Source organism: Acomys russatus, chromosome 4 (genome assembly GCF_903995435.1).
Source record: "Acomys russatus chromosome 4, mAcoRus1.1, whole genome shotgun sequence".
NCBI classification, from domain to species: Eukaryota; Metazoa; Chordata; class Mammalia; order Rodentia; family Muridae; genus Acomys; species Acomys russatus.
This window is the reverse complement of record NC_067140.1, coordinates 56,540,398-56,562,131: the sequence shown is the minus strand read 5'-3', so window position 1 is coordinate 56,562,131 and position 21,734 is coordinate 56,540,398. Positions and strand designations below refer to the sequence as shown.

At 40.4% G+C, this 21,734-nt stretch overlaps 1 protein-coding gene across 2 annotated transcripts in view; it reads left to right on the top strand.

Annotated features, from left to right (window-relative positions):
- The window catches only part of Tmem87a (transmembrane protein 87A), a 49,819-nt gene that overhangs the window by 10,210 nt on the left and 17,875 nt on the right, over window positions 1-21,734 (top strand). For both annotated transcript variants that reach the window (XM_051144444.1, XM_051144443.1), the window contains exons 4-10: window positions 1,293-1,406; window positions 3,499-3,552; window positions 3,638-3,682; window positions 9,659-9,776; window positions 16,108-16,169; window positions 16,843-17,026; window positions 18,403-18,502. In XM_051144444.1, the coding sequence (XP_051000401.1) occupies window positions 1,293-1,406; window positions 3,499-3,552; window positions 3,638-3,682; window positions 9,659-9,776; window positions 16,108-16,169; window positions 16,843-17,026; window positions 18,403-18,502 (677 nt within the window). The remainder of the gene's footprint in view (window positions 1-1,292; window positions 1,407-3,498; window positions 3,553-3,637; window positions 3,683-9,658; window positions 9,777-16,107; window positions 16,170-16,842; window positions 17,027-18,402; window positions 18,503-21,734) is intronic.

Here is a 21,734-nt window from a genome sequence, read left to right as displayed (position 1 = left end):
AATGTTGGGGTGAAGCTCATGTTGAGAGCATGGATTGCTCAGCACCCAATTGCATAGTTTAAAACTGCCTGTAGCTCCAGCTCCTGAGGGCCTAAAACCCCTAGCTTCCATGGGCACTCCCTGCTCTACATGGGGTTACAGTTGTGTGTGTGTACACACATACATATAACACACATATATGTTAGGAATAATATCATAGGAAGGAATGAATAAGTATTTAGAGAAATGATATCTCTAGAATTTGATTTAAAATGTTGACTCTTTTAGTCACAAATTGAATTGATGCTAGAAAGTTTTTACATTTAAAACTAAGTGTAATATCGCCAAGGACTTAAGTCCTGTCTTCATAGGCCATACAAATAATTATTTTGGATTGCTGCAGGATAAAGGTGTGGAGATGGGACTGGAGAGATGGCTTAGCACTGCTCTCACAGAGGATTTGATAAGTTGAGTTTCCAGCACCCACCCAGCTCCTAGCCAAGCTGCCTGTGACTCCTCAAGGCTTCTCAGGGCATCATGTGTATATAATCACACAGACACACACATACACTCATGCACACACACACACACACACACACACACACACACACACACAAATTGTTTTTAAGTATGGAGGTGATGGTTACAGATACGATATATTGGCAACAACAGTTTTACATCCTAAGTTTATGAGCATAAATGATCTTTTTGTAGATTTTGTTAATTTGGTCAAGTTCCCTAAATATATTTCCATCTGATAAAAACTCTTTGTATCTGAAAATTTACTAGTCTTCCCAAAATTGTTAGAGATTTACCTTTATTTTTAATGAGCCAAAGATTATAATCCTGTAGTTATTTTAAGGATTTATTATTTAAAGATTTACTTATTTATTTATTCTTTTAGGGTGTGTGTGTGTGTGTGTGTGTGTGTGTGTGTACACCTATATACCTGTACATTTCCAAGTGCGTGTTGTTCAGATGCCCTTCATTTCTGTTTTCAGGATAGGGTCTCTCATTGCCTAGACCTCATAAAGCAGGCTAGGCTGGCTGGTCAGCCAGTGAGCCCCAGAGCCCTCCTGACTCCACCTGTCACACACTGGGATTGCAAGGACTCCCCGACGCCTAGCTTCGCGTACATCAAGTGTTTATACTTTCATGACAAGCACCTTAGCAACTGAGCAATGTCCCCAGGCCTTTTCTGTTGGTTTTTAAAATGGCAAAGTTGTATTTGTGCTACAATTGACTCTTTGTTGTCCTAAAATTACCTGATTTGCAACAGATGAGCTAAAACTTTGTATCTTCTGTTTTTCTAGGCAGATGAAGTAGAGACATATTTGGAAAGTCTCAAGGAAAAGAAAGGCTTATCTGGGAGATACCAAACATCATCAAAATTATTTCAGAACTGTAGTGAACTCTATAAAGCACAGGTAAACTCTGACAATGGGTGAGAGGAAAGAGAAGAGGTGAATGAAAAAAGTAATGTCTGAATTTCTCCTGTGTCTGTTGTTTATATGCTAGTTCTTTCTTCTAGAAGAGCTCTTTATACTACTAAGGAGAGCTGCACTTTGCTTCAGTGTTATCAGCAGATCTTGTAGATCTGTTGTCTTAACTACTTCTGAATGTTGGGTTGGGTGGCTTTGAGTTGAGTTCATTCATGGTGTGTGTCACCACTGCCTGTTCCAAACTCATCCTACTAAGCTGGACTCTACCCATCCCACAGTCCATCATCCCCTCTGCATCTTGCTCTCTACTCTTCTACTTTTTGTCCCTATGAATCTGACAGTTCTGGATACTTCATAGAGGCATTTGATGTTGTTCTTTTGGATATGGACTCTGCTTTATCGGATCATCTGTGTTGCAGCATGTACCCAAATTTGATCCCCTTTTAGGGCTAAACTGTATTATATGTGTCTAACACATTTTATTTATCTATTCATTTGTTGATGGCCATTTAACAAAGCAATTTAAACATTCTCATATTTAGTTGATATGTCTTTAGATAATCAGCAGTTTTACATTTTATTATTATACATCTGAAACCAAAGAGCATTGCTACTTTAGGGTTGAATTTTATACCTTGTTTGTGTAAAGAAGAGAGTGAATAGTATATGTATATATACACACAGATATACATCTGACTATTATACGTGAATATACATTTATTAATGCTTATATAAATATACAATTATATAAATGCTATTTTTATTTGAAATTCTATTTTTTTCAAAGTTTGTGAAGAGAGAGAGAGAGAGGAGTGTGTGTGTGTGTGTGTGTGTGTGTGTGTGTAAACCTCTGATGTGTATGCTGGTGTGCTTGTCCATGCATGTGCAACTGAAGGCCAGAGGTTGACATCAGGCTGTCTTCCTCATTCACTTCTCTACCTTAACTCATTTTTATTTTACTGTATTTTTTGAGACAGTATTGCTTATGGCACCTTAGCACTTGCTGTTTTGGGTAGGTGGGGTGGCAAGTGAATCCCCTGGGATGGGATCTGTTTGTCTCTGCTTCCCTCATGCTGCAGTTACATACGTACACCACTGTGATTTGCTTTGTATGTTTCCGGGCCTCTGAACTGGGTTCCCTCATGCCAGGGCTTCCAGCATTTTTCTTACCGAGCCATCTCTGAGGCCTAAAATTGAATTTTTGTATTTTAGAAATAGGAGCTAACACCAGTTTTTGGATGGAAAATTTTTAGAGTATAGAAAAGTTTTAGAGATACTGAAAAGAACTACTTTGCTTTTGTTGCATTTGCTTAGGGTTACTTAGCAAACTACTGTAAAGTACCATACAGTTCACGGAAGGGAAGGCTTTTATTCAGTCACTAGAAATAATGGTTGAAGATTATAATTTAATAATTGGTAAGTGAATGAAGTAATTGATAATTTTGTGGGTCTTGTTATAGCTTAGACTCTATGAAATAGGTAGGAAAAGTTTTAAAATGGTTTAAATTGAAGGCAAACAAAAGAAACTGTGTTAGTGAGTAATTTGTTATCTTTTGTTAGTTCTTTAAATTCATTCCTTCAGTTGGAAGGGTTGGTTGGGTTTGACTAGAGAAAGCTACTTGCTGCATCCTGTTGCTCTTGGGTCTGCTGTAGTCTCTCTAGAGTCATGGGATATACTTCTGTTGGTAAGGGTTCCTCCCTATCTTTCAGTCTAATGGAAGCATGGAATTCTACAATCCAATTACTGAGGAAGGAAAATACCTCAGCTACTAATGACTTTAAGCCTCGTTTTGTTGATTTGAACGAGGAGGGCTCTGCTGACCCCCTCCACCTGACACATGCGTCTTTTGTCTAGACTTTGACACAGTTGCCTTGTCTTAGAAAGACTTGGGGGCCGTTGTGGTCATGCTATGCTCAGCGGGGTTTTCTTTACTTGTTTGTAGTTAATTGGAAATAGTTCTGTCTGCTGATGCTCTTGTTTTTTACTGCGATGGTGTATGTTTTGTTTTAACATTTTCTATGTATTTTGAGCTACACTTTTGCTATTTATACGTTTTTCATTTAATTTTTTTTATAGAGCTTTTCTGGGGAGCTTATTCATCGACTTCCTCTTTTAGGAGAAAAACAGGAGGTAATTGTTTTTCCTTACACATTTCTGAGAGCAACGTAAAAGCTGTGAATTAGTTTTAATTTTCTTTTTTCTCTTAATGTTAAAGGCGAAGGAGAATGGAACGAATCTCACCTACACTGGAGACAGGATTGTAAGTGTGTGGCCACTTGTTTAGCGTGTATGTAGGGTTTCTTTGGTGTTGTAACATTTAAGAAAGAAGTCAACGCTAGAAACTGCACACCATAATGGTGGTAAAGGCGCTGTCTACATGATCCTATGAGTGGTGTTTATTTTCTTCTGTCTGTTTTCTAGATTCTTTTAAACAATGAAGCATGTATAACCTTGGGACTCCTTCCCCTCTGTCAGTAAATATTGGTGAACAAGAAGAAACAGTTCAGACTTAAACACAGGCTGAAATTATCTGTGATAGAGTATAATTGGAAGAAGCTTTAGAAAAGTGAAATGAGGCCACAGGCTAGTTAGGACTTTATAGATACAGTTGTGTGGAGACTCATTTGTAGCTATCTTCTGGGGGCTGGAGAGACAGCTCTGTAGTTAAGAGCACTTGCTGCTCTTCCAGAGGACCCAGGGTCTCTTTGATTCCCAGCAATATCAACTGGCTTACAACCACCTGTAACTCTAGCCCTAGACACCCCTGTCTGGCCTCTACAGGTACTCACACACACCTGGCAGATGTTTACATAGACATATAAGCATACAATTCTTTTAAAAGAGAAATATATCACTAGTTCTTCAAAAATATTTCCAGCGTAAAATATAGAGAAAATATATAGTTAACTGTCTTGGGTCATGCTTTCCACAAAGCTATTAAAGTTTTAAGTTTTTATTTAGTTTTTGGGTTTGCTTTACTTCATGAAATATGACTGACTATATAGCCCGAGGCAAGCGTCCTAAGTGTCAGGGTTACAGGCCTGGGCCGCATTCCTGACTTGTGTTTCTAGTTTTGTAACCATTTTATTAAACACGCTACTCACCACACATTCACCCTCTTAAAGCATATAACTTGGTGGGCTTTAGTGTACTCATAAGTCACACAGCCACTAGCTGCTTTGGAATTCTTTGGGATTCTTAGCTCTGACACTTTGTACCCAATGCCAGTCCACCCTGTTCCATTCCCCCACACCCTCTGTCCTCAGTCACTTTTCATTTCTCTGGAAGCATTTTATATGATGGAATCATATACATGACTTTGTGTGGCATCTTTCCCAGTTTAGCTATTCTGCCTTAACCTTTCTCCCTGGCTGCATGGAGCCCTGAGTGATGAGGCCTTCTCAGCGCTCTCCTGGGCTTGTGCAGAGCGCTGCACATATGTGTGGCTGGCTGGATAGCCAGGGTCAGTTTAGAGTTGAGAGTCCACAAAGACTCCCCAGTCTACATTTTTTTCTTTTAACATTTTGTTCAGCTTCTTGATGAGTGCAGCTTCTGACCTCACAGCAGGCACTGTGGTTGTTAACAGTTGCTATTGAATGGTTTGGACAAAGGTCATAACACTGAGCAATTCTGAGTCAGGTCAGAGAGAACCCCTTAGAATAGAGGATCTTAGCAGCTTGCCGCTCAGCTCAAGTGAATGCTTTTTTTTTTTTAGGGGCTCAAAGCCTGTTTTGCCCTTTCTTACGGCTGCCTTATAGTTGATTATAACTTGAAAAAACTGAATAGTGCAGGTCATGCTGACACACATAGCTTTAATCTCAGCATTCACGGGCAGGTGGATCTCTGAGTTCTAGGCCAGCCTGGTTTACACAGTGTTCACTGTTTGTGTTATGTACCCTGTTGGTTTGACAAGCGTACAATGACATTTCCACCGTGATACTGTTATAGAGGGCAGCTTCAGGGCCCTCACAGGCCTCTGTGTCCTGCCGCTCACCTCTCCAGCCTTCCTGATTCCTGACACTCGCCGGTCTTCTTACTGCTTATCTAGTTCTACATGTCCTCATGTATCACTTGATTATGGTCAAAGCACTATCTAGTGTTTTCAGATCGTCTTCTTCCTGATATGCCGGTGAAGTTCCTTTGTGTTTTCTGGTGGTTACATAGCTCATTTCTCTTTAGAGCTAAGTAATATTTCATTGTCTGGTTATATCACTATTTGGTATCCATTCACCTATTGAAGGACACTTTGATTGCTTTTAAGTTTTAGCTATAAACATTTGTGTGAGGTTTTTGTGTGGATATAGGCTTTCAGTTCATTTGTGAATGCAAAGGAGCATAATAGATGATTATATGGTAACAGCATGGTTAGTTTTGTAATAATTCTCACAGTTTATTACTTCATTGAAAATAGCATTCTATTAGTATTAGAGACGGAGCTACCTGTATACTGTATCTTTCTCAGAGCATCTGTGTTTAGGTTACCACATGCAGCGTTCATGCTCTGTTAGCTGAGGGAGGTATATACATGTCATGGTGCACAAGTGGAGGTCAGAGGGCAACTTTGTGGCGTTAGGTCTCTCCTTCCATCTTTATATGGGTTCTGGGAATTAAAAGTAGGTCACCAGGCTTCTGCAGCAAGCATCTTAACTGGTTGAGCCACCTCTGAGAAAGAAGCTGCTACATTGCATTAGTAGAACACTATGGTATTTTAAATCGCTCATCACCCCTTGCTTCCCACATCAGGCAGGATAATGGCAACCACATGGTAGCTCACAACCATCTGTAATAGAATCTGAGAAGCTTTTGTGTGGGCCAGGACAGGACATATGGTTGAAGAAACTGTAACTAGTGACACACTAGCTGGCCTTCTGACTATACACACCGAGTGAGTCCTTCCTCAGTTTGCAAGAATAAGACTGGACCTTTTCTTCATCTGTTTAGCTCCTCATGTTTTAGGAAATCTTGTTAAAATGTAGTCAGCCACTCAGCTGCAAGAATACAGACTTGGCTGGGGCTTAGCTCAGTGGTAGAATGCTTGCCTGGCGTGCATGAGGTCCTAGATTCAGCCTACAGAACTGAAAACAATGAAAGGAAGGAAGGAGTCAGGCAACCAAATACACAAGCACAGATGCTGGTAGCCACATAGGTCAAAGTATATGGAATTTACAGAAATAGCTTAGAAAAGCCACAAAACAAAATAACTTCAGAACTCCTCTTTGACCCCCACTGTGCATACCACTGCTGCGCAAGGCCCATTACTAGTGAGGGGGCAGAATCTTCTTTAATCCAGAGTGTTGTGCTTCAATAAACAGCTATGAGCTATGCAAAGAAAGAAAGTGGCAAATTTAAATGGAATTTCTAGAGAGCCTTTGTACACATGCACACATTAGATGTAAGATAGACATTGAATAAACTTTTAAAAATGTGCTCAAAAGAATGAACGGAAAATATGGAAAAAGTGTCAAGGGAAACCAGGAAGAAACAGGTAAAAGTTATAAAAAGGAGTAAGTAGAAGTCACAAAACTGAGATGCATATAGTGACTTAAGCCTGTAAGTGCTGTTAGCCAGCATTTGAGAGGCTGAAACAGGAGGGTTCCAATAAGTTTGAGACCAGCCTGGGATACATGGTGGCACCTTGTCACAAAACAATAACAAAATTGGAAACCATGAAGCTGAAAAGAGCATTAACTAAATTGAAAAACCGTAAATTAGGAGCTGTCGCCATTTGAGCAGATAGAAGAATGCATCCAAAGATGCGTCAGTTGAAGTTACCTGTTCAGAGGACTAGAGGGAGAGGAATTAAACACAAGTGAGCTAAGCCTTGGAGACCTGTACATCTCACATGTGGACCCTTGTGCATATAATGGAAGTCTGAGGAGAAAAGAGGCGTCAAAGAATAATCAAGAGCCAAAAGCTTTCCAAATCTAAGGACAGCATGAACCAAGAGGATCGGGGTGCCCACAAGTTTCAGACTCCAAGTAGAAGTGAACACACAAGGCTTTGTGCCCGTAAGTTACAGTGTTACTCGTTCACAAAAGAGACACTACTATGTGCCACCACAGAAATACTTTGAAAACCGAGAGTCCAGTCAGATGTTAAAGGACAAACACTGTTTAATTGATCCGTTGATATGAAGTGTCCACCATAGACAAGTCTCTGGGAGCAGGAAGTAGGTTAGTTGTTTCATGAGTTGGGAGGAGAGATGGAGTGTCATTGCCTAATGAGCAGGTCTGCTGCTGGGAGCTGAGCAACAATGTGCAGCCAAGCATGGGCTGTTTGTCCAGTCCCAGCTACTTAGAAGCCTGAAGTAACAGAATTACTTAAGCACAGGGTTTAAAGGCAAGCCTAAGAGACCTTGTCTCAAAAAAAGTTTTGGTGTCATATCTCACTGAGTTATGTTACTCTCAGTAACATTGTTAAAATTATGACATATGTGAAATTTACCTCAATTAAATAAAATCAAACAGTACCAACTGCTTATCTGATAGGCTTGTTAAGACTAAACATGTAACAAATGTTATATGCTTAACAGAGTGCCTAGTGCTTAAATGCTGCTTTTTCAAGCTTAAAATATCTAGATCTGAGAGCTAAGGGTACTACACCTGTCAAATCCTAGACTGTGAACGTTAATAGGTGTATTTTGAAATTTATAAGAGTTTTAAGATGTAAGAAATTAATAGGGTGGTTTATTACACTAACTGGTTAATGACTAAGTTCAGGAGCGGTTCAGTAATAGTGATTAATAGGATGTAAGATGCCGGTGACTTTGAAGTCATACATTTCCCAGCATCTGCCTTGAAGAGAGAGATCAGAGTATGGGTTCAGCATGCCATGGAGTTGTTCCTGAGATAACTAGTGCATGGTGTTGAAGGATGTGTGTGCTTGCTTGGACTTGAAGTTTGTGTCATGGAGTCTGTTGCATTCTGTGTTTCTTCTTGGGTTGCAGGACATTTTGATTATTAGAGAAAGCCTGTTATTCCACAGGAGTAAAGTGTATAAAGGTATAAAATCTGCTGGGTGTCATAGTTCAGTAATGCTTACCTAGCACTCTTTGGGCAAAACTTTCTCCTTTTAAGACCATAAGTAACCAGTCTGAGTAGTGGTGCCTCCTTTCACAGATGGAGACCAATGGCTTCCCTCCATGGTGAGCGCCAGTACTTACTTACCAACCCAGGGTCTCCTAATGTGGTTGGTGGAAATTAAAACCATTCGGCTGCAGGGGTCTCAGCAATGCTGAGTCTGAGACATGTTTATTGCAAGCAGTCAGACTTTTTATGCTCTTATGAGAAACAACATAACGGTGGTTGCCAGTAAGAACACAATTGTAGTTGCCAGGATACAGTGACATTTACAAGTTAGGCAGGGTACACAAGGTTAATGTCTAACTTCATTGACTCCTAGGGAATGCAGAGATACACAGGTGGTTTGAATGCTTCACTGCCCGAGAGAGTGCTTCGGTTTCTCACGAAATGAAAGGCACACGGTGCCCCAGGAGCCTTGGACTCTAACGTGAGAACCCTGTGCATACCTCTGAAGGCTGTCGACCAGGCCAGCTCCACGGTTCCCCACATTCACACTTCTCCTTTATCTTTACATTTTTACCTTAGTTGTAAGGACTTCTGAGTGAGGAAATCAAGGGTCACTGTCCCTTAGAGTCAAGGGATATCAGCTTCCCCGTCTTTAAAGTGGCAAAAATCACTGCCTCTCCACACACCTAGAGTAGGTTAAGGTGAGAGCTTTCATTTAAATGTGAGACCGTTTCAGTGTAGACTCTGGTAGTTTGGGGGGAGAAAGAGAGAGAAGAGGAGGGGGAAGGGAGAGGGATTACACTCACATTTTTTTTCTATATTGACATCAAGAATTTTTTATGTGATGTATTCTTTACTTTAAATTAATTTTATTATAGATATATAAAATAGAATTATCCTAGCATGAGTTAGATTAACTCATGTGATTTTTACTTGCAGTATTTCTTTTAAAAAATAAATATGTTAAACTTAGACCTTCATATGACATGAATGCAAGGGACTGTATTTTATCAGTTCATAATTTTGCCTGTTTTGCCATGTGTGGTATAAGCTTGTCTTGCTTGTGATGACCATGTCTGTAACTGAGAGCTGAAATACTCAGCCACCTTTCTGGAATATACTCTGCAGCGGTGTTTTTATGCTGTATTATTAACTTATGCTCTGAATTCTTGAGACTTAAAGTTTTGATGCCCCCCTTTTCTCCCTAGGCAATGCACGAACCATTGCAGACTTGGCAAGATGCACCATACATTTTTATCGTGCATGTTGGCATTTCGTCCTCAAAGGAATCACCAAAAGAAAATGCACTGAGTAATCTTTTTACCAGTAAGTTCAACTCATATCTTTAAAAAAAATATGTTATTTTTTATTTGTTTCATGCATGATCAGTATGAAGTGGGAAAATTAGAAATATTTTTGTACATGTTAAAGCTTGGAAATTTCAAATTAATGATCATTGATAATTTTTTTTTTTTTTTTTTTGGTTTTTCGAGACAGGGTTTCTCTGTGTAGCCTTGGCCATCCTGGACTCACTTTGTAGACAAGGCTGGCCTCGAACTCACAGCGATCGCCTGCCTCTGCCTCCCGAGTGCTGGGATTAAAGGCGTGCGCCACCACGCCCGGCTCTCATTGATAATTTTTTAACATTGAGATTTTCTTTCTTTTTCTTAAAGATTTATTTGATTAGGCAGGAGTGGTGACACATACCTGTAATCCCAGCACTTGGGGAGGCAGAGGCAGGCAGATCACTGTGAGTTCAAGGCAGCCTGGTGTACTAAGTGAGTCCAGGACAGCCAGGGCTACACAGAGAAATCCTGTCTCAAAAGAAAAAAAAAAAGAAAAGATTTATTTGACTTTTAAAAATTATGTGTTTGTGTGCAATTTCATTCTTGTGAGTTCAGGTTCCTGTACTGGAGTTATCGGTTGTTGTAGCCTCTCAACATGGGTGCTAGGAGCTGAACTCAGGAATTTGTGTTCTCATCTACTGAGAGCTGTCAGTTCCTCGAGAATTTTTTTTTTTTCCTGTACCTACAGAATTTTTCAGTAACTGGTTGTAGTTTCTCTGTGGTTTCATTTTTGGTTTCAATTTGTACTGTGAGCCAGGTATGGTAGTGCACTCCTGTAATCCCAGCACTTGGGAGGCAGAGGCAGGTGGATCTTTGTGAGTTCGAGGACAGCCTGGTCTAGAAAGCAAGTCCAGAAAAACCAAGGATACACAGAGAAACCCTGTCTTGAAAAACAAAACAAAACAAATTGTACTGTGTAGTTTCCTTCCCTAGCCTTGCTTTCTCAGTAGAGAGTGGAGTAGAAGCAACGATGGCAGCCATCCTTGTCTTAGCTCTGAATTTCTTGGCAGTATTGGTACATTGCACCATTAAATATAATGTTACTATAGATTCCCCCCCAAAATTCTTATTTGGATAAGAATGTCTTTGTTTCCAAACTTAACATTTTCTTTTTAATACTAAGAAAGAAGGCTTAGTCTAAATCAGTGACTTAATTGTATATAGATTAAAATTGTCATGTAGACCAAGCATGGTGACATTCACCTGTATAACCTAGCACTCTAGAGCCTGAGGCAGGAGGATTATCAGTTTAAGTCCCAAATAGGGATATAGCATGTCCTGGGACAGCCCAGGATAAATAGTGAGACCCTGACTCAAAAAAGATCACATAAGCTTTTTCATTCCTATGATGCTATGATGTATTGTATTAACTGGTTTCTAGTTTGAGACCGTTCTTTTATTTTTGCTTGGTCTTAAAACACACACACACACACACACACACACACACACACACACACACACAGTACATTTGTATACATTGTTGGATTCATTTTGTTTATTGTCTCTGTTCAAGATAAGTTTTGTTATAATTTTCTTTTCATACTATCATTTACTGATTTGGCGTGCAAATTATGATAACCCCATGTATTGAATTGGAGAATGTCCCTATTTTTTATTCTGTGAAACAGTTTTTAATGAGTAGTTTTTCTGAGTGTTTTTTCTGAGAGCTTCCCTATCTACTGTTGCAGTCTGATACTTTGGCTACCAGCCTGTGTAGGTTTTATCTAATAGTACAAAATATTTTATTGTAGTTCTTCTCTTCCCCTCCCATCAGAGCTGTGCATGTGTTTTGAGAACATGTTGATTGCTTTGAAGATTTCAAATTTTATTTATTTATTTATTTTTTAAATTACCTTTATTTTATGTGCACTGGTCTTGGAGTTACAGACAGTTGTGAGCTGCCACGTGGGTGCTGGGATTTGAACCGGGGTTGTCTAGAAGAACAGTCAGTGCCCTTAACCGCTGAACTATCTCTCCAGCCCCATGAAGATTTCAAATTTATTGACAAGTTTTTTTCATCATATTTCTTTACAAATATCTATGCCTGTTTCTTTTTACAATCCCCCTGCCTCTGCCTCTCAAGACAGGGTTTTTCTATGTAGCCTAGGCTGTCCTGGACTTGCTTTGTAGACCAGGCTGGCCTCGAACTCATAGAGATCCATCTGCCTCTGCCTCCCTAGTGCTTTTTACAATCTTTAATATTGCTAGGCGTGGTACACATAACCCCAGCAAACAAGAGGATCAAGGGGTTCAAGGCCATGCTTGGCTATATAGTGAGTTTGAGGCCAGCTTGAGGTCTAGAAGACCCTGTTACCAAACCCCAGAAACAGTGGGTTGGAGAGATGTCTCAGTCAAGCATGAGGGACTGAGCCGGAAAGCTGGGTACAGCGCCCAGGGCCCCATAATCCCAGCCTGGGGGGCAGAGACACTTGGATCCTTGGAGTGTGCTGGCCAGCCAGTGTAGCTGCTAAGTGCCAGGTTCAGTGAGGGATTCTGTCCCCAAAATAAGATGGGAAGCCTGCCGTCAGCCTCTGTCCTCCACATGTGTGCATGCTTATACATAACATGTGCACACATACATCACACACATACAAATCCTAGAATTAGCTAAATAATAAAGCTTTTAATACTGCTTTTGACTTCTTTAGCTTGTTAAATCTACATAGAATTTTGTTTTGCTTTTATCCCAGTGGACTGGCTTTTGTTAATTTTCCCAACCATTTTAATGTATTTCACTGACCTTTTTTTGTTTTTGTCTTTTGTTTGTTTGGGTTTTATTTTTTTGAGACAGGGTTTCATTGTGTAGTCCTGGAACTTGCTTTGTAGACCAGGCTGGCCCCGAACTAATGTACATCTGTCTGCCTCTGTCTTATGAGTGTTGGAGTTAAAGGGTTGGGCCTCCATGCCTGGCTCATTGATCTTTCTTATTTGATTTGCTTTAAAATTTTTGTGATCCTGTGTTGAGTCCTTAATTCCCAATTCAGAAGTGGGTTTTACTTTGCCCTGTGGTGATATGGGGGTATAGCCGATTATGCTAGGCAGACCTGGCATAACTTCTGGACCTCGGAATGTGTGTTTCTCTAGGGCAGTGGTTCTCAACCTTCCTAAAATGCTGCGGCCCTTTAATACAGTTCCTCATGTTGTGGTGACCCCAAACATAAAACTGTTTGTTGCTGCTTTATAACTGTAAGTTTGCTATTCTTATGAATAGTAATATACATATCTGATACGCAGAATGTCTGATGTTAGATCCCTGTGGAAGCCATTTGAACTTAAAAGGGATCGTGACAGGTTGAGAACTGCTGCTCTAGGTTTATACCTTTCTTTTGGTTTTTCCACACAGGGTTTCTCTGTGTAGCCTTGGCCGTCCTGGACTCACTTAGTAGACCAGGCTGGCGTCGAAACTCACAGAGATCTGCCTGCCTCTGCCTCCCAAGTGCTGGGATTACAGGTGTATGCCACCAGCCCAGTTTAGACTGATACCTTTCTAACAGTTATCGAACAGGCAAAAGAGAGCAGTTGCTGGTATTTATTTTCAATCAACTCAGAGAAGGAGAGAGGCCCTGCTTCACACACTTCATGTATCAAACCTGACTCTGGTCACTTTTTCCTGTGTGAATCTTACTAGTTTTAATGATTGCAAAGAAACTACACAAAAATTGTGATACCCTGTTTTTATATAACCAGAGTCCATGACTGTGGCCTTAACCTCCTGAGCTATTCTGTTTTCATTTCATTTTGAGTCCCAGAAATATTTGTTTTGTTTTCATACTTAATGTCTTTTTTTCTCTCTTCTTTCTTTTTTCTTTTTCTTTCCTCCTCCTCCTCCTCCTCCTCTTCTTCCTCTTCTTCCTCCTCCTCCTTCTTCTTCTAACACATCTGTGTTTTGGAACTGAGGAGACACATTAAGGCATGTTTGGTTAATAATACCATCAGAAAGTCTAGAATTATCTCTGAAAATTATCTTTTGTCTTTTTGTTTGTTTGTTTCATCTAGTGCTGGGATTAGGCCTAGGGCCTCACATTTCCTATGTAAGTGCTGTACCTAGCCCAAATTATCTTTTGTCTTTTTGTTTGTTTGTTTCATCTAGTGCTGGGATTAGGCCTAGGGCCTCACATTTCCTATGTAAGTGTTGTACCTAGCCCAGATGTCTTTCATTTTGTTTTTGAGATAAGGTCTAGCTCTATAGTCAAGGTTAGCCCCAAATTTAAAACAGTCCTCCTTGCCTCAACCTCCCAGGTACTGAGAGTCTAAGTCTGTGATAGCACAGCGACTTCTTCCGTTATGCAAACCTTTGATGGTGCCTGGCATCAGAGGCTAGGATTCTTTGTGTTTCAGGCTTAGGACTACAATCGTGCACCAAGCTCAGCTAAGTCAGGGTTTGACTTAAGTTATTCCTAGAATTTATTTAACTCTTATTGGTGACAGTTTTTAAACTGTCAATCCTTTTTGTTTTGTTGTTCAAGACAAAGTTTCTCTGTGTAGCCCTGGCTGATTTAGAACTTATTTTGTAGATCAGGCTGGCCTTAAACTCAGAGATCTACCTGCCTCTGCCCCCCTGAGTGCTGGAATTAAAGGCACATGTAACCTGGTAACCATTAGTATTTTATTGAAGCATAAAAGATTAGCCCAGACTGGCTTCAACCTTTCCGTGTAGCTGAAATATCCCCAGAACTCTCAATCTTCCTTCTTCTCCTACCTGGTGCTGGGGATGTAGTCATATGCCACCATTCACCATGACTGGCTCAAAACAGTTAAATCTTATAATCAGTAGAGTTGCTTCAACAAGGCAAATTTCTCTGACTCATCTTGTATATAACATTTTTGTTTTGTTCTTTTTTTGTTCCTTAAATGCTATTTATTTAGTCAGTTCTGGTTTATAAATGGTGCCATGCTTTGATCTGAACCTGTGTGGGTTCTTCTTGGTTTTGCTTGTTTTGGTTTTCTTTTTTAAATTTTTTTATTAATTTATTCTTGTTGGTTTTTATTTTTTAAATTTTATTTAATTTTATGTTATTTGCATAGGTGTAAGGGTGTCAGATTCCCTGGAACTGGAGTCACAGACAGTTGTGAGCTGCCATGTAGGTGCTGGGAATTGAGCCTAGCTCCTCTTGGAGGAACAGCCAGTGCTCTTAACCACTGAGACATCTCTCCAGCCCCTTGGCTTTCATTTTTGAGTGAGAATTTCACTTACACAATTAGGAATTGTTTTTACATCTTATTTTACTAGGAAGGGTATATTACTTTATAGATCGTTACAAATTTCAAGTTTTTTGAAAAAAATTCTCATTTTGAAAGTGACATTCATCTTATAAGGTCATAAAATATGAGTAAAAAAATTACTAGGGAGTGGTAAGGATGAACAGAAGACAAGACTACTAGGATCCATTATGAGAAGTAGTATACCAAGAGATTTCAGAATTTGAAGGAGGTAGAGCAGCTTTAGATAGGTGCTCAGGGATGGCTTTAGAAAGAAATGCCATGGATCTCATCTTTAAAGAACGTGAGTATGGGACTGAGGAGTCAGTCTATGACATGCTTGTAGAGTGTTTATAAGGAGAACCTGAGTTCTCTTCCCAGAACTTATAGGGGAAAAGCAAAAAAGCTAGGTGTGGTAGTGTGCCCTTGTGATCACAGCACTGGGGAGGCAGAGTCCCCTGGGCCTACTGGCCAGCTAGCCTAGCCTGCTGTGTGTGTACACACACACACACACACACACACACACACACACACACACACTTGTGATCACAGCACTGGGGAGGCAGAGTCCCCTGGGCCTACTGGCCAGCCAGCCTAGCCTGCTGTGTGTACACACACACACACACACACACACACACACACACACACACTTGTGATCACAGCACTGGGAAGGCAGAGTCTTCTGGGCCTACTGGCCAGCCAGCCTAGCCTGTTGTATGTACATACACACACACACACACACACAGGGTATGATTTGGACGACTTTCCCACCTAAAACTGGGTATAGTGGTACATGCCTTTCATCTCAGTGCTCTGGAAGCAGAGACAGGCTCAGTCCAGCCTGATCTACATAGCGAGTTCCAGGAGAGCCAAAGCTACATAGTGAGATCCTGTCTTGAAAAAAAAAAAAGCAAAAGACTGGAACGTGGATGAACCATGAGCCTAGTTCCTGGTTTCATAGTTACTATATCTAATGCATTATTTACCATGATTAAAGTGCTTAAAGGTAAGTGAGTGATGAAACTTTTACCAAGCTCATAAAATAGACACTAATCAAGATTTTTGTTTAATTACTGAATCTATCAAATTAATTGAGGCCTGTGTTTTGCCAGTGACTGTTGAAGTAAAGGGTCCCTATGAATACCTCACTCTTGAAGATTACCCACTGATGATCGTAAGTGTTTTTAACCTTGGCATTAAATTAATTTAGCAGGAAATTGTCTGTTTTGTAGCAGTATATTATTAAAGGATTATTCCTATGCCATTCAGAAGATGCTACTTGATATTTTGGTGTTAAATTTTTAAATTAAGAGTTTCCTGTTTTACATTATGGATGTGAGTGTTTTGACTGTTCGATTGTTTGTGTACCACCTGAGAACCTAGTGTCGGCAGAGATTAGGTGAAGGCATTGGATCCCCTAGAACTGCAGTTAAGGGTGGTTGTGAGCCTCCGTGTGCATGCTGGGAACTGAACTGAGGCCCTCTGCAAGAGCAATAAGTGCTTCTCCCTGATGAGCCACCTCCCCAGCCCCTAACTTCTTACTAGACACCGACCTTGAGAGAGTTAGTTTAGCCCCGTGGGCCCCGTCTATCTGAGATAAAAGGTTAGTGACTGTTGTGGACTGGAGAGACACTCAGTAGCCACCTCACAGCTCACATCTGGGTGCTAGGGCCTATGTAGTCTGCCTCTGTTCAAGACTAGATCATTCTTGCTAGAGATACAATTGGTTTTTCAAAAAGAAGGTAGAGTCTGTTTTTGAGGTTTGTTATACTATGTTGATTTTAAATCTGAATATTTTATTCTTGACCCTAATTTTGCTTTTTATTTCATTCCCAATTGGACAACAGTTTTTCATGGTGATGTGTATTGTGTACGTCCTATTTGGTGTTCTCTGGCTGGCATGGTCTGCCTGCTACTGGAGAGATCTCCTGAGAATTCAGTTTTGGATTGGTGCTGTCATCTTTCTGGGAATGTTTGAGAAAGCTGTGTTTTATGCAGAATTTCAGAATATCCGATACAAAGGAGAATCTGGTATGTTTAAAAAGTGCCATTTTAAAAATTACCTTTGTTTATTTTGTGTACATGTGAGGGTCCATGTGCCATGGCTATGGAGGTCAGAGAATAACTTGTGGGAATCCGTTCTCTTTTTCTGCTTGTGTGTTCCGGAGATTGAACTCAGGTTGCCAGGTTTGGCATCAGGGACCTTTATCTGCTGAACCATCTTATTAGACCCAAATTTGTGTCCGCCCCACTTTAAGGTTTATATCTTTTAAAGGTTATCTGTATATGTCAGCAGATGCAGGGCTATGTTCCATGAACATAAGTGCAGGTGCCTGTGGAGGCCAGAGGGATCAGATCCCCATGGAACCAGAGCTGTAGGCACTTACGGCTCACTACTCAGGTGGGTGCTTTACAAGAGCAGTACAGATTGTAACCACTGAACTAGCCATCTCTCCAGCCCCAAATTTGCCATTTTTTGATGATGGACGAGATGCATGCCAACATGCATGTCAGCGGTGGTTACATAGGCCTGCCTTTCACTCACTTATTAAAACAATCCAAGCAGATTCACTGTCATTGTCACTCTTCCTCTTAATCTCGTATTTCAGGAGTACAGTGATACAAGTATGGTTTTGTTGAAACACACACAGAAAAGTGGCCCGTTAGATTATCATATTTCTTAAATCCCATTTGTGGTTGATAGCCAAGGCACCACTACGAAAGAAAGAAAACAGTGACAATTTCATTGTAAGATGCCACTGATTATAAGACACATAGAATGTTTTGCCTGTGTGCTTGGGGTGTATCTAAGACCCGGTAAAATACAGTCATACCAAGAAAATGGGAAGTGCTTATGGTTTAATAAGGTTGACTGGTAATTACAATTTATTTGATATGGTAGTTTATTTAGATAGTTTTAGTTTTCTCTCAGACTGTTTGTTCATTAGTACTTATTGTTACATGATTTGCTCATAAGATCTTCCCTGGGTCTTTGGAAAGACTTGAAAACAGAAGAGGTAGAGTTGAACACTGTGCACTGTAGACTGTGTGCTAGGATGCATGTGTATCCTTCTCCATGTATGGCTGTATTTCAGTTTTTTAAAAATATGGTAGGGAAATTTTCTGAACACTACAAACTTTCTGTATAAGGTAAGATAGTCTGCTAAGGTTTTAGGGAAGTTGGGGAGAGTTGATGGATTGAGCGCACCCAGATTGCTGTGCACACGACTGAGTTCATCAGTGATATTAGCTGTGTGCTTATAAAATTGAACAAGAGCTGTTCTCTCTTTAGCAGGTCTGATACTTGTGCTCACTCTGAAAAGTGTGAGAGGCCTACATTCTCGTAGTTGGGTTGTGCACTGGGGTGAAGCTGGAGCACAACGTTGTTTCTCTTTTTCTTCCCATAGTCCAGGATGCCTTGGTCCTTGCGGAGCTGCTCTCAGCAGTAAAACGCTCACTGGCTCGAACCCTGGTCATCATAGTCAGTCTGGGATATGGTATAGTCAAGTGAGTATCTGCCTCCAAATGAAAATACTGATTAGATTGCTGGCTAGAGTGTGCTGGTCTGAAAAGGATGATAAAAGAAGTAGTTGTGAGATAAGAAGAAATGTCTGACATTCTATATTTCAACATCACTAATGCTACTTTTCATCTTCTTAAAAACTCACAGTGAAGGGGCTGGGGAGAGGTTAAGGGCACTGTTTTCCAAAGGTCCTGAGTTCAATTCCCAGCAACTACACGGTGGCTCACAACCATCTATAATGAGATCTGATGCCCTCTTCTGGCCTGCAGGTGTATACACAGGTAGAGCACTGTATGCATAATAAATAAATAAATCTTAAAAACAACAACAAACCCCCCCCCTCCGCCAAAAGACCCTCACAGTGTATCTGTAGAAAAATCTAGTGAAACAAATAATGTAGAAAAACCAGACTTTCACATTGAACTTAGTGACTATTTGAAAATGTCATATTTTAAAAATTATTTTATTTTGTTTATAGGTGTGTTGTTTGTGTGCCTGTGTATATATGTATCACAGGTATTCCTGTTACCTGTAGAGGCCTGAAAAGGGCGCCTGGCTGGAACTGGAGTTCCATGTGGTTGTAAGCTGCCCTGAAAGTGCAGGGATTCAATTCAGGTCCTCTACAAGATAACAAGTCCTGTGAACGGTTGAGCATATCTCCATCTTGCACATTAGAATTTCATTTTGTTTTGTTTTTGTTATTTTTGAGACAGGGTTTCTCTATGTAGCTTGGCTCTCTGGGACTGGGTTTATAGACCAGGCTGGCTTCATACTCACAGAGGCCTGCCTTTACCTCCCTAAGTGCTGGGATTATAGGCGTATGCCACTGTACCTGGTTAAATTAGATTTTTTTTTTAATTGAAAGAATGTTCTTACTGTAATTGTTTATATTTTTTAGTAAAAAAAAAGAAAAGAAAAGAAATATTGAAGCATGCAGTACTGTAGTCACTGCATAGCCCATTGCTTCTTGCAGTGGAGTCATCAAATTCTTTCTAAACTAAACAATATCAAGTACCTTCCATGTAGCAGGACTCACCGTTCTAGTTCCCTGCTATACAACAAACAAACGCTTGGGGGTTTACATTTGTGGAAGAATGGAAGTAACTTGAAGTAAATGAGTTAAATATTTAGTATATCAGTGAAGGGTACTGTAGCTCACAGGAAAGGGTATGAGGAATGCCAGGCAGGCGTTGGAACTTGGAGCTGTAAATAGAGTGGCCCTGGAAAGCTTCACTTAGTGGCAGCCAAGCAAATCACTTGATTTGAGGAAATCAAGGGCACTCTCAGTTCACCTAGAAAAAGAGGTTGTGAGGTGTGATTGGAAGGTGAGGCATGCTTTGAAGGTGGAGCCAATGGAGTTTCATGATGGTCACATGTGGGACGTGAAAGAGAAGAGGAACTGAGGATGATGCTAACTGTTGGTAGCTCGAATGGCAGGAATTGCCGTTGCCATTTACTTTAGTCCAGAAAGATCAAGGAATCAGCTTGGCAGAATGGTAAGATTAGGAGGTGGGTTAGATAACTTCATGGGTAAGGCTAGAGAGTTATCAAGATGTAGGTATTACTTAAATGATGACACTACACATGGTTACCAAGGAAGTGAATGTGGAAAAAGGGTCAAAGACTGGGTGTTTAGATCTTTTCTGTTATTTAGATTTAGTGACATGGAGTAGAGTTAGCAGAGGAAATTAACAGTTGAAGGCAAGAGGCAAACTAAAGACTGTTCCAAGGAGGCGTTCTTAGTTGATTCAGCCGATCGGATAGGTCAGATAAGATTGAGACTTAACTATTACATTTAATTAGTGAAGAGTATTAGTGACCCTAACAAGAACAATATGGGGAAATGGTAGGGACAGAAGCTTTCTCTTGAATTCAAGAGAGATCAGGACTGGAGCCGTCCAAAGACGTTAAGTAGAATAAGACATTAATGGTTAAATTTTTGTTTAAATAGTAAATGTCTTCCAAATGTGATGAAGATTTCAAGATTTCTTAGACAATTCCCTACAATTATGGACCTTTTCCCAGCTAGAAATAGCCATATAGATTTATCTGGCTTAGGCAGATGTACTGTAATGAACCACCCAGTAGCTTTGTTAAAATATAGATTCTAGTGGAGTAGGATTTTAGATATTAAGAGTCCAAGGCTTTTCCACCTTTGAATAGAGGTTGCTCAAAAATTTATACTTAGTTGGGTTTTGAGCTTGAGTTCATTTCGTGAGCTACAGCACAAAATGTGGTTGTGTGAAGAAATTGTTAACATTTTGAGATTTGCTAATGGTGTTGTGGTTATGTTTTGTGGTAGATTTTGGTTTGAAGCAGGGTGCTATATGGCCCAGACCAGCCTTTGTAGGTGTACTTTTTAAAACCTGTTTTAATGGGGGTTTTAATACCTCCACCCCTTCCACCAACACCCCCAACACTGGGTAGGAGAGAAAGAAAATTAGTGAGGAGAGGGGTGGAGTTCCCTTTAGCTACCTCTGTCGAGTTCTTTGGGGCAGTACCAATCTCAGTCATCAGGATATCCAGCAGTCCAGCAAACAGCAAACCAACCTGCAGCCTCCTTCCCTCTCCTCAAGGTGTATATTTCTCTCTCTGATCATCTTCTCAAAGCATCCTCTCTGTCTCTGGGCTCTGGTATTTATACCCTCTCAGTCCTCTGAGTTTAAACTATTTCAGCTGGCAAAGACCGTGCCCCACAAAGCAATTATAGTAACAGCGTGGATAAACTAAGGCAGCCCTATATCCCACACTTGGGTTTAAAGCAAAAACATTTACATAACATAACTGAGGTTTTAAAGAAACCAAAACTTCCACTACAGGCCTTTAAGTTGTGTTGAGATTATAGGCCTACACCTCCAAGCCTGGCTGTGTGTGTGTGTGTGTGTGTGTGTGTGTGTGTGTGTGTGTGTGTGTGTGTGTGTGTGTGTGTGTGAGAGAGAGAGAGAGAGAGAGAGAGAGAGAGAGAGTGAGAGAGTGTGTGTGTGTGAGAGAGAGTGTGTGTGTGTGTGTGTGTGTGAGAGAGAGAGAGTGTGTGTGTGTGTGTGTGTGTGTGTGCTTAACAAGAGTATGTATGAAGGACAGTTTGTGAGGCTTGGTTTTCTCACCAAGGGATTCTAGGGATTAAACTCATATCAATAGGCTTTAGCAGCAAGTTCATTTACCTGCTGAACTATCTCTCTGGCTGCATAGGTTTCTTGTTTGTTCATTTTAAAGATT